The following is a 13,962-nucleotide window of genomic DNA, read 5'->3' on the forward strand; positions in this document are numbered from 1 at the left end:
AGAGAGAGAGAGAGAGAGAGAGAGAGAGAGAGAGAGAGAGAGAGAGAGAGAGAGAGAGAGAGAGAGAGAGAGAGAGAGAGAGAGAGAGAGAGAGAATGTGAGAGAAAGAGAGAGAACAAGAAGATAGAGAATCAGATAAAGAATGAGGGAGAGAGAGAAAAAAGGAAGAGAGAAAGGAAGCTAAAGTACAAAGACTCCCACCTAGTCTGAATGCAGTGAGGTGGTCTCTGATGGACAATATAACCACCAAGGCCTGTGATTGCGCTGCGTATAGATTGGGGGTTCAAGGTGTGTAAACAGGAAATCAAAACCAGGTTAATTCTGCTTGAGAGCGAGGGAAGAAAAGAGAACCATTCCTTCCCTCTGGTACCACATTTTATTCAGTAACCTGTTAGTCCTTTTTTTTTTTTTTTTTTTTACAACCAAAAACAGTGAATCAACAGATAAGGGTTTGAATGTAGCACTAGCAAAAGTTACTTTTGTCCTAAATGTATTTTTGATGTGTGGAGTAGAGCCAGGTGACTATAGAGATAGAGATTTAGGTGACAACATTGGTCTGTGTTTGTATGGCTTGGATTCTACCCTCTGCTTGCACTGTTATAAATGCAGTGGTATGCTCTATCCACTTTGGGTATGGTTTGTGAGTCAAGAATTGGTTGCAAGAGGAAATTCTGGAAAACTGGTTTCAAAACTAACATGAATATCCATGGTTAAATGTAAACTGTTAACTGTACTCAACACACTAGGCTTACAGCAGGTTCACAGCAGCAGCACTTTCTATGTGATTACCTTTAGGCTTGTGATGCTCTTCACGCGTGTTATATATTACAGAGCTCTGCCACAAAGATACACTGAAGCCATTCTCCGGCAAGCAGCAAGAAAAGACTTGTCACCGAAGGTTTTCCGAATGCAACCTGACAGGGAATTTAGGAGCTATTATCCTGGAGAAACTGCAGCTCAAATCCATTTGATTTTGTTGGGAATGCTAAAGTCCTCACCGCCGGGTCTCCTAGCCTGGGAATGAGTGGGTGATTTAACCCTGCCGAGAGCAGCTTGGCACCGGAATATTCCACGGATATGAGAAAGCAGATGGGGTTAAGAGCTGTGTAGGAAGATGAATAGGGAGGGAAAGCAGAAACACACACTAAACCAAAACCTAAATGAGATCAGTCTCACTGTTGACACACACAATGCAGCCTAATTAATGGAGTTTCAGGGAGTCACTGATTCACTGTAGAATGAACAGGCAAGGTGTGAGTGCATGTGTGTGGGCATGTTTACCTGGCTGCCTACACATGTTCATGTGTGTGTGTGTGTGTATGTCTGTTAGTGTATGTGCATGTGTGTGGGTGTGCGCAAATGTGTGTGTGTGTGGGTGTCAAATAAAATAATATAATTGTATTTGTCACATGCTTCGTGATAAGGCCACACAGAGGGCCAGAAATAATTACAGACGCCTGTGATAATCTGAAGTACCCAAAAGGGCCACTAGATGTCTTGTGATAGATTACATAAAATCCTTGAAAGATACACAAATTCTGGTAGTTTACTGGTAATATACCCTCCCTTTGCAACTCTAACACTGTATCAATTCTAGGAAGATGTCAACCCACTTACTGTAATCCAAAAATGTCTCCAAGATTCACCATCATTGTAAAGCACTAGTTATTTTGTTGCTTTGACAGTCATTAGTGATTCACTTACATCTGTCTCTCATTTTAAGGACAACCCTGTTACGTGAAGTGAACTCTCGTTTTAATACGGTGAAACAATAAAATAAAAAAATCAGAGCGTAAAAGCAGATGAGCTAGTTCTATTATTTTTGGCCATTTTCTGGTGTTTTTTGGTGGAAAACTGAGCGGGTCGAGTATAACACGTCAACCCTGTTACCCATAGATAGACAGGCTAAAAATGTTTTAGCAATGACATTTTTGGGGTGAAGCTCGCATTCAGTTTCCACTACCTGTTGCACACAACAAAATACCATTCCCCCTGTCACGAGGGGATTTATGGCTGATTTAAGATGAAAACGTCAACCCTGTTACGGTCAACCATGTTCATTTATTTGGCACTTAATGTAGTCATTTTGAGATGGAAAAACATGTTTTTTGTGGAGTTGAACATTTTTTTTTACCAAGTTACACTTCTCAAAAGGCACCGAATTGGTGGAACGACCCACATATGAACAATTATATCCCTGGTTGCTATACAGCATGTTCTCTGCTCTGGCTACAGTTCTCTCCCAGGGAGGCAGGCTGCTCCTGACCTCAATCCCAGGACATCTCCCCTGGCTTGAGCACCCTCGTGGCCCCTTCCCACTTAGGGAGACTGGAGGATAAATGAATGTGCCTATCTGTACAGACCTGACGGCTGAGTCTGGCGAAGGAAGAGCAGGGTCACTATTATAACCGCGATCGATAAAAGACAGTACTGTGCAGCCGTCTTCATCGACCTGGCCATGGCTTTCGACTCCGTCAATCACCGCATTCTTATTGGCAGACTAAATAGCCTTGGTTTCTCAAATGACTGCCTAGACTGGTTCACCAACTACTTCTCAGATAGAGTTCAATGTGTCAAATCGGAGGGCCTGTTGTCTGGACCTCTGGCAGTCTCTATGGGGGTGCCACAGGGTTCAATTCTCGGGCCGACTCTATTCTCTGTGTATATCAATGATGTCGCTCTTGCTGCTGGTGACTCTCAGATCCACCTCTATGCAGACGACACCATTTTGTATACATCTGGCCCTTCATTGGACACTGTATTAACAAACCTCCAAACGAGCTTCAATGCCATACAGCACTCCTTCCGTAGCCTCCAACTGCTCTTAAACGCTAGTAAAACTAAATGCATGCTCTTCAATCGAACGCTGCTTGCACCCGCCCGCCCGACTAGAATCACTAATCTCGGTGGGTCTGACTTAGAATATGTGGACAACTACAAATACCTAGGTGTCTGGTTAGACCGTAAAGTCTACTTCCAGACTTACATTTAGCATCTCCAATCCAAAGTTAAATCTAGAATCAGCTTCCTATTTCGCAAACAAGCCTCCTTCACTCATGCTGCCAAACATGCCCTCGTAAAACTGACTATCATTTTTTACATTTACATTTACATTTTAGTCATTTAGCAGACGCTCTTATCCAGAGCGACTTACAGTTAGTGAATACATATTTTTTTATACTGGCCCCCCGTGGGAATCGAACCCACAACCCTGGCGTTGCAAACGCCATGCTCTATCAACTGAACTACATCACTGCCGGCCATTCCCTCCCCTACCCTGGACAACGCTGGGCCAATTGTGCGCCACCCATGAGTCTCCCGGTCGCGGCGGATCCTACCGATCCTTGACTTCGGCGATGTCATTTACAAAATAGCCTCCAACACTCTACTCAGCAAATTGGATGTAGTCTATCACAGTGCCATCTGTTTTGTCACCAAAGCCCCATATACTACCCACCACTGTGACCTGTACACTCTTGTTGGCTGGTCCTCACTACATATTAGTCGCCAAACCCACTGGCTACAGGCCATCTATAAATCACGGCTATGCAAATCCCTGCCTTATCTTAGCTCATTGGTCACCATAGCAACACCCACCCGTAGTATGCGCTCCAGCAGGTATATCTCACTGGTCATCCCGAAAGCCAACACCTCCTTTGGCCGCCATTCCTTCCAGTTCTCTGCTGCCAATGACTGGAACGAACTGCAAAAATCTCTGAAGCTGGAGACTCTTATTTCCCTCACTAACTTTAAGCATCAGTTGTCAGAGCAGCTTACCGATCACTGCACCTGTACACAGCCCATCTGAAAATAGCCCACCCAACTACCTCATCCCCATATTGTTATTTATTTTGCTCATTTGCACCCCAGTATCTCTATTTGCACATCATCTTCTGCACATCTATCATTCCAGTGTTAATACTAAATTGTAATGATTTTGAACTATGGCCTATTTATTGCCTTACCTCCATAACTTACTACATTTGCACACACTGTATATAGATTTTCTATTGTGTTATTGACTGTACGTTTTGTTTATCACATATGTAACTCTGTGTTGTTGTTGTTGTTTTCAATCGCACTGCTTTGCTTTATCTTGGCCAGGTTGCAGTTGTAAATGAGAACTTGTTCTCAACTGACTTACCTGGTTAAATAAAAGGGTCATGTCCTCCAACACATTTGTTAGGCATTTATTCTCTAGATGATGGGCTACTGGGCCTGATTCACACAACTGGCAAATTCAGTGAGAGTGTGTATTACATTGTTATGAAAAATGAATGGAGGGCATCTGAGGCCAGAATTGTGAAGTGCACACACACACAGGTACAGTTGAAGTCGGAAGTTTAAATACACTTTGGTTGGAGTCATTAAAACTCGTTTTTCATCCACTCCACACATTTCTTGTTAACAAACTATAGTTTTGGCAAGTCGTTTAGGACATCTACTTTGTGCATGACACAAGTAATTTTTCCAACAATTGTTTACAGACAGATTATTTCACTTATAATTCACTGTATCACAATTCCAGTGGGTCAGAAGTTTACATACACTAAGTTGACTGTGCCTTTAAACAGCTTGGAAAATTCCAGAAAAAGCCATCATACCACTCAGGAAGGAGACACGTTCTGTTTCCTAGAGATTAACGTACTTTGGTGCGAAAAGTGCAAATCAATCCCAGAACAACAGCAAAGGATCTTGTGAAGATGCTGGAGGAAACAGTATCTATATCCACAGTAAAACGAGTCCTATATCGACATAACCTGAAAGGCCGCTCAGCAAGGAAGAAGCCACTGCTCCAAAACCACCATAAAAAAGCCAGACTACGGTTTGCAACTGCACATGGGGACAAAGATCGTAGTTTTTGGAGAAATGTCCTCTGGTCTGATGAAACAAAAATAGAACTGTTTGGCCATAATGACCATCGTTTTGTTTGGAGGAAAAAGTGGAAGCTTGCAAGACGAAGAACACCATCCCAACCGTGAAGCACAGGGGTGGCAGCATCATGCTGTGCGGGTGCTTTGCTGCAGGAGGGACTGGTGCACTTCACAAAATACATGGCATCATGAGGAGGGAAAATGATGTAGCTATATTGAAGCAACATCTCAAGACATCAGTCAGGAAGTTAAAGCTTGGTCGCAAATGGGTCTTCCAAATGGACAATGACCCCAAGCATACTTCCAAAGTTGTGGCAAAATGGCTTAAGGACAACAAAGTCAATGTATTGGAGTGGCCATCACAAAGCCCTGACCTCAATCCTATAGAAAATGTGTGGGCAGAACTTAAAAAGCATGTGCGAGCAAGGAGGCATACAAATCTGACTCAGTTACACCAGCTCTGTCAGGAGGAATGGGCCAAAATTCACCCAACTTAGTTAAACAATTTAAAGGCAATGCTACCAAATACTAATTGAGTGTATGTAAACATCTGACCCACTGGGAATGTGATGAAAGAAATAAAAGCTGAAATAAATCATTCTCTCTACTATTATTCTGACATTTCACATTCTTAAAATAAAGTGGTGATCCTAACTGACCTAAGACAGGGAATTTTTACTAGGATTAAATGTCAGGAATTGGGAAAACTGAGTTTAAATGTATTTGGCTAAGATGTATGTAAACTTCCGACTTCAACTGTATAACTGAGCGCTGCCCAAAACTGCCACCAACCAAAACAAAGCTCAAGGTCAGCCTTGTCAGGCCCATTGGGCTGAAACCACACTGCATGGCTCTCATTACCAGTAATAGAATCAGCACAGGGACACAGGGACATATAGGATGAGGTTACACCGCCTATCTCTGTTTGTCTGGCTCAATCTGGCCTCGACCCAATATAGCACACCACACTGTGGCTGGATAAGCAGCTTGAATACAAAACACAAGGAGATCGCTCGTCGGTGAGCATTAAATATCAAACCTACTGTAATTAGAAAATAAACCATTTAACCCAATAAGGCTGTGACTGATTCAGATTGTATGTGTTGGTTCCTGGATTCTAGGTGATTGGTCTGTGGGAACAGGCGTGTTTGTCAATCAGACAGTGTTGTAACCCACTCTGATGTAAACCAGGTGTGGAGGTGTTCTGACTCTAATGGTCTCCTGTGTCTCTGTGATAAAGAGCCTGTCATATCTGAGAGTCCTGTAATGAAGGCCAGACACAGCAGGGGATCTGGACCCCCTCAACAGAACTCCTGACAATCCCTTTCAACGAGGGGTGAGGACCCCCTAACCTTGTACCCCTCTGATCTCATGTCCTCAGTGCCCCAACATTACACTGACTGCTCAACCTATGACCACCAGCTTGAAGCTTGAAGAAGTCCCTAACCTACCGTAGTGATAATATGGACAGTAGTCCATGGTTATCTCTCCTAGAGTCAAGTACCTAGCACCTAGTCCTCTGCAACCTTCCTCTGCACCATTCCTCTAACCATCTTCACATCTTCCTTATGCCCATTACGATAAATCCCTGTGATCCCATCTGTGTCCCTCTCCCCCATCCTCTCGACTGTGTTGTTCCCCTTAGAACAGGGATCTTCAATCGTTTCTTGCCCAGGGACCCCGCCCAGGCAAACTGGCAACCCAGGGACCCCGCCCAGGCAAACTGGCGACCCAGGGACCCCCATCATATGTTAGCAAAAAAGAATGTACAGTACCAGTCAAAAGTTTGGACACACCTACTCATTCAAAGTTTTTTCTTAATATTGACTATTTTCTACATTGTAAAATAGTAGTGAAGAAATCAAAACTATGAAATAACACATATGGAATCATGTAGTAACCAAAAAAGTTTTAAACAAATGAAAATATATTTTATATTTGAGTTTTTTCAAACTAGGGACCCTTTGCCTTGATGACAGCTTTGCACACTCTTTTTAATTAGGCCTAAACTATTTGATCATCTAAACAATATTGAATGTAAAGGTATTGTTTGTTACGTCGGCTATAGGCTTTCATTAGGTAAGAAGACTAATTAGAAGGCTCTTTCAGTGACACATTACTTAATGGCATGGTTTCCTTTTATCTAAATGTTGAATAGACATGAAACCAATTAAATTAATGCAAATTAGGGGAATAGTAATAATGGACTAATACAAATAACTATAATAAAGCCTACTACTCTGGAGTCATAAAAACAATTAAATAAATATATGTTATATGGAGGGTAACAGATAGGCTCTCAAAACATTCTATGTGGTTATAGCTCAGGTTGCGGAGAAAAATCTGTCCTGATTTCTTGTATCGGGTGGGGCTCGGAATTGATGTGGCCGACATGGTGCGGGTGCGGCCCCCAAACACTGACCCTTGCAGGACTTTAGTTCCCCCTCCGTCTCCCCCTCAGCGTCTCCAGGCTCAGACACCCCCCATCACATCCCAGGCCCTAGTTCTGTCTCTCCCATTACTCCTGCCCCCGGCTGACGTCTCCGTGTGTGTGTCTGTGTGTGTGTGTGTGTGTCATTACTCCTTGCCTTGCCTGACGGTTCTGGGTTAAACAATGTTATTATTAAAGTCTTTCCAGAGGAGCTTCCTGCCTCCCCTCTGTGACACCCTTACCAACGATAAATCAACCGCCTGAGCCCCGTAAATCACACTGTGTGTGTGTGTGTATGTGTGTGCATGCATATGTGTGTGTTCACTGCAGCTGCGTGCTCAGACACCCAGATGAAGGCGATAGTGCAGCTGTGTCTCCAGTCTCCACTAGATGTGACCTGGACAAGGTGGAGATGTGACTTCTACAGGGTCTTTTAAAATAACACAAAGGAACGGACAAGCAATAAATGTCAGATAAGTAAAACCGTAACTACCTCTACCCTCTCCTATAATGGATTCCAGAGTTTGTATGGATTATATGTCTGTTTCAGTGGGGAGAAACGAGTCTGGGGTTATTTTAACTGCCAATTTTAAACATCTCTGTCAAACAAGGGAAAACGGAGACAGAATTCAGAAGTGGCTGATCTTTCTAGCATACACATTCTTCTGGCATTTAATATATCTCTTTCGCATTTCCTTTTGCAGATGAGAGCTTAGAAAAGTGTAAGAGACTTATTATCTAGTGGAAACTGGCATATACGGCCTGTGTACCAGTGATGGCTGGCTCAGTGAAGGTTTGTGATTGTGTTGACACCCCCTGCTGGCCTGATGACTTTACTACTGCATACTGAACATGTTCATGACAAGCAGCTCTTCTCACTCTCTCCCTCAGCCAGGCATCAATGCAGCCAATACTGGACTAAGTCAGAGACCCCTTATCTTCTAAGGCTGGGAATAGCCAGGGACCTCATGATACGATATTATCACGATACTTAGGTGCCGATATGATATGTGTTGCGATTGTCACGATTCTAAATGTATTGCGATCCTGCATTTTTTTAGGATTTTATGTTCCAAACATATTCCTCACTATATGTCTGCTGCAGAGAGACAAGAGAGAGCATGAGAAAATGAGTTTTGATCAGTCATAGAAATAAAAGTGCTGAAAACATGTTGGCTCACTATTTAAAAAGAAGATGGAGAACAAGCTGTAGGATAAAAACTTCCAAATATACTTTGAGTCAAAGTATCGATATAATATCGTCCAAAATAATATTGTGATATGTAACTGTATCAATTTTTCCCCCATCACTATTATCTACCCCACTCCCGCTGTGATTGCCAGCTACACACACACACCCACACTTAAATGCATTGACACAAACACTGACACTCACATAACATTGTTATAAGACAATTGAGAGTTATTCCTGCCAGAAAACTGTCCAACTACCTTGAATTTTAACTATAATACACAAAACACTATTAATGTTGGATCCAGCTGTGACTCTAACAGACCTCTAAGAGTAATAGACAGATAGATACAGTGCAGCTGTCTAAGACCCACAAAAGAGCTATTGTGCACCCCCGGCACAACAATGCAGCTTAGCGGTGCTACGAGGGAAAACCACTGGGGTCAATAGAGGATTCTAATTAGCCTACATTGGCAGGAGCGCTGCGAGATGAAACACAGCATGACGATTGGATTTCCTGCACTATCGGCTGTTCAAACTAAGTTGGTTCACAGAGTAATTGCAACAATGGCTTAAGGTCAAGACAAACAAAAGAATGAGACTATGCAGTGTGGAAGAGATAGTGTGGTGGTGAGGGAGGGTGAACGATGACAATAAGGATGATGATAATTATTATGTACATTCCCACCCTGATCATCTGCATTAAATGTCCTCACAAAAGTGATAGTAAAGAATACAGCAGTGGAAAGACTGATATGTGTTTCAATTAATTGACAGACCATCAGAGAAGAACAAGAGAAGAGGGAAGGTTTTTTCATTTCCTAAAGCAGGCTTGAGCCCAGCATTGCAACAGTCGTGATAAAATGGAACACTGGCATGCACTAACCCTGCAGCTCCAGAAAACAGCAACATAACCTGTGTGTGTGTGTGTGTGTGTATGTGTGCGAATGTATTTTATCAAATTTTTTAATAATGCTTGTAACAACTTAATCAACCTCATATAAAAAGCACTTCAAATCCCTGCACATCTGCACACACACACAACCACACCACCACTGGAAACCTTGATGGAGGGAGGCATGCTCTGCCTCGGAAAGTGAGTCGACCTCACGAGGCACCACTTGAAAAGAAACCAACACCATTAAACAGATTTCCTTTCACTGTTTATCTAAATATCAAATCATTTCTGGGTAACAATTAAGTACCTTACTGTGATTGTTTTAAATCAAAATGGTCAAAAAGAAACAAAAATGGGCCTCCCGAGTGGCGCTTCGCAGTGCTTGAGGCGTCACTACAGCCCTGGGTTCGATCCCAGGCTGTGTCACAGCCGGCCGTGACAGGGAGACCCATGAGGCGGCGCACAATTGGCCCAGCGTCATCCGGGTTAGAGGAGGGTTTGGCCGGCCATGATTTCCTTGTTCCATCGCGCTCTAGCGACTCCTTGTGGCAGGCCGGGCGCCTGCAAGCTGACTTCAGTCTCCAGTTGTACAGTGTTTCCTCCAACACATTGGTGCGGCTGGCTTCCGGGTTAAGCGAGCAGTATGTCAAGAAGCAGTGCGGTTTGGCAGGCTCGTGTTTCGGAGGACACATGGCTCTCGATCTTCGCCTCTCCCGATTCCTTACGGGTGTTGCAGCGATGGGACAAAACTGTAACTACCAATTGGATATCACGAAATTGGGGAGAAAACGGGGTAAAAAGTACAATACATTTTTTTAAAGAAACAAAAATAGCGTAGCAAAGAGCAATTTCTCAAACAAGAATTTTGCTAGGACTGTCTGTGAGTGGTCTGAGTGGGGAGGGGAAAACTGAAAAGTAGCTGTTATTGGCAGAGAGGTTTGGAACTATCTTTCTTATTGGTCTATTAACTAATTTACCACCTGGTGATGTCACCAGGCAGGTCAAAACTCCATCCCCCCAAAACAGGCTGAAATTTCAGGCGGCCTTTTCAAATATCTCTTACACTAAAAGGGCGTTATCAGTTTCACAATTAGGAAGTCCGGGGGGCAGGACGGGGGACAGGGGGAGCAGATAGCTGACTAGTGGTGGCTATTCAGCAGCATGATGGTCTGGGGGTAGAAGCTATTGGCCATCTGTCCGTTTTTGCGATGATGCTCCTACACTGCCCACGTCTGAGTGATAGAAGCGGGGAGAACAGGCCGTGGCTCAGGTGGCTGAGGTCCTTGATTATTATTCCAACCTCATATAGTGTGGAAATATATATAAAACACAGGGGGGGGGGGAGTATTTGACTGCACTGGGCCTTTAAAGCGGGGAGCAGCTCCACTCTGCCCAGTGAAAGACACAGTGAAACACTCAGTAAAGACCTTACCTTTAAGTATGCTCTGGCTTCGCAGTACATCCCTTGAAATGAGCATAAAGTAAGAACTTTGCGAGAAGCCGGGTCTGCAGGGGGCTTTGGACACGAGGTCTCCATTAGTCCCCTGTGAGAGGAAAGAGAATACATTGTGAGACATCTATAAACATTGATTCAGCTGCTTCTCTGTGGGCCTGAAAGCTGACTGAAACTGATTCTGCCTCGGCAGCAGCTATACAGCAGAGAGATAGAAAGATGACCGTGCCTCCCATCAAACCACTGGCTTCTGCATGTGTTCTATCTGCTCCCGGGAATTCAGGTTAAATTAATAGACAGTTGGTATGTCAGTGAATATCAAGACAACATTATAATCTTCAAATAATCAGGAGAGGGCGAGGGCATGTTTGGCCTCACACTCTCCCCATTGTTCATTCAAGGCTTGAACACTATTTCAACATACATTTTTTCCAATACATGAAATTAGTTTTTATTGATCCTGTAGACCAGGTACTAACAGGTGTGATTTGGTAGGGTCCTCAGTGCAGGGGGCAGTGGAGGGATCTATGGAACAGGCTGCCATTCAGAAGAGGAGACTGGAAACATAGGAAATCTACATTATCTGATCCGACTTCATTTTTTCACTTCTAACTGGGAATCCTGACATTCAACCTGCCAGAGGACGCAGGGAATTTAATGAGGGCTCATTGTGTGGGATAAATTATGGCGCCTTCACACCCACACACATATACACAGATGACAAACATACAGGACAGTTGTTGTTGTTCTTGTTGTGTGTGTGTGTGTGTGTGTATGAGTGTGCACACTTAAGCTACACTTCAGGGTTCTTCCATGTTATTTCACCCTGTAAGCAGTCTATGGACAAGGTATGACAGCAACCCATGCTTTGGTTTTGTTTACCTGGCCACTGATTAAAATGCTAACTTTTTAGCATTTGTGGCACAAATCCAATGCAAGTCAATGGTACTTATATTAGCATTTTCGCACTTCATATCTAAATAATCTAAAAGTAAAAATGTTTGATCTTTTAGGATGATTTGAACATGAAGTGTGAAAATGCTAATATAGGTACCATTGACTTTATTTGGATTTGTGCCACAAATGCAAAAATGTTAGCATTTGAAACAGTGGCCAACAAAACCAAAGCATGGGTTGATGTCATACCTTTCCAATAGACTGCTTACAGGGTAAGGAAACCAAGGACATTTTGTAATTTGGGTGAACTATCCCTTTAACATTGAGGCGGGGAAATCTTCAAACTTGTTTAACTTAATAGCAAGAACAGCACCATCTAGTGGTCAGAACCTGGTAATATCAGGATCTACGATGGGAAATAAACCTAACAACTTAAATTACTAATTTCTCTGAACAGGGGAAAAAAACATCACCAAGTTTGATGAGAACACATTACATAGGATGAAGAAACAATACTCTGAGCCACAGCTACCTGTCAGACATAGAGAACTGATACTATATACTTGTGTGGGATTGGCGTGGGGTGTGGAGGGTCCATGGGTGGCTTTTGAGTATTAGTGGCTAATCTTGGCTAGTAGTATTACAGAGAACAAACAAACAAACCTGAGGGGGCACGTGCCCCTGTTTCCTCTAAGTGCATGAGGCCTCTGTCCACTCATCTGTCACTCCTCTGGTAATGACCATGATCATTCAAGCGTACCATGGAAATGCCCATGCATCTATCTTTTCCAGGCAACCCTCTATCACCCCGCCAGGCACAGGCAGACTGCATGCGGGGAAGACACAACCAATATCCCACTGAGCCATACTATATGATGGCAAGGCCTGATTTCCCTCTTACTGGATTGCGGAGAACGCATTCAGTTATTGAGGTATAGGACATTTAACATTAGGCCTTTTTATACTTTTAGGATACATTTGGAGATGGACATGACATAAGTAAAATATTTGTTTCACTGGAGTTTCTCCATAAAACAAACGAGTTAGGGATAGGCAATGCATTAAACAAAAGCTACATTTTCATACTATAATAGCCTTCTGCAATCTGCGGAGTACTACAGTTGCGTTGCAGGGTGGCATTTTTGCCTGTGTCAAGATAGCCTATTAAAATAAGGAAATAAAAAATACTGCGTTTTTCACGATTGAATATACAGGAAATTAAAAACAGATGCAATAATAGCCTATGCCAGGCTATCCATCAAGATTTGCACTCCCTCTAGAGCTGCGCGCAGCATCAATTCAGTCAGAATTTGATGGAGGGGTAAAGCGCTGAGAATATTCATAAATAAATTCCTCTATACTACGCTATGAACTAATATACATTATATGCTAATTTGTGATGAAAAAACAGAAGACAAATCCCATTAAAAAACTATGGTAAGTCTTGTTGGGGAATAAAAATTGAATATAAAGGCTGACTTTGCGCTTCGAGAACAAATCACTTGTGTTGGAGAACAAAGTAGCCTTAAGTAGAAATAGAATCAACACCAACAAGTTCAGGATCAACCCCAAAACATTGTCACTGCCTCTGATGCTGTGCACTCCGCAACACAGTCCGCAGCATAGGAGCGCAACACTTCCGTAATGTTACAGTAAAATTGGATATCTCACCCAAAACGTGGCTAGTTGTAAGGCTGCTGTCAGCAAGAGAACGAAGGCAGTTTTCATCGTTGCAGGCGAGCAGAGGCTCCTTGAGCTGGAAAAGGTGACACGACTCGTATTTCTTCTCTGGTAAGTGTATAATTTCCCCGCGGGTGGTATGTCCACCCTGTGCTCTGCACTTGCAGTGGTAAGCTCTTCAGAAGTAGAACGCCCGTCCCGACTTCCCTCGCTCTCTCATCTGCAGGTGAAGAGCGGAGCTCAGCTCAGCAGCACCAAAGCGCAAGGCAGCGAAGCCAGCGTCACTCCAACCCCTCCTATCGCCTGGCGCCGGAGAATCCCACTTAAAGACACACAGTGGAGTGGTGGTTAAAGCGAGCGAGCTGATTCCTCGGCTATTGCCCGTAATGGTGGCTGAGAGTTCCCCCTGTAACTACCATAAAGGGTGAGGTATGGCTGTGTAAACTACTTTATTCATTCTTCTGATGCTACTGTTGACTATGGCCATTCTCCACTTGCATAATGTTGGAGGTTTGTGTGTGTGTGGGTGGGTGTCAT

The 13,962-nt window shown here is 43.4% G+C and overlaps 1 protein-coding gene across 1 annotated transcript in view; it reads right to left on the reverse strand.

The window, feature by feature from the left end:
• The window catches only part of LOC121538544 (cadherin-4-like), a 434,400-nt gene extending 420,769 nt beyond the window's left edge, over positions 1 to 13,631 (reverse strand). Inside the window, exons 1-2 of the mRNA XM_041846665.2 lie at positions 13,417 to 13,631; positions 10,828 to 10,939 (exon numbers count right to left, since the gene is read on the reverse strand). Of these exons, the coding sequence (XP_041702599.1) occupies positions 10,828 to 10,939; positions 13,417 to 13,473 (169 nt within the window). The 5' untranslated portion in view covers positions 13,474 to 13,631. The remainder of the gene's footprint in view (positions 1 to 10,827; positions 10,940 to 13,416) is intronic.
• Between the last annotated feature and the right edge of the window lie 331 nt (positions 13,632 to 13,962).

The sequence above is a fragment of the Coregonus clupeaformis genome, chromosome 24, assembly GCF_020615455.1.
Source record: "Coregonus clupeaformis isolate EN_2021a chromosome 24, ASM2061545v1, whole genome shotgun sequence".
Taxonomy (NCBI): domain Eukaryota; kingdom Metazoa; phylum Chordata; class Actinopteri; order Salmoniformes; family Salmonidae; genus Coregonus; species Coregonus clupeaformis.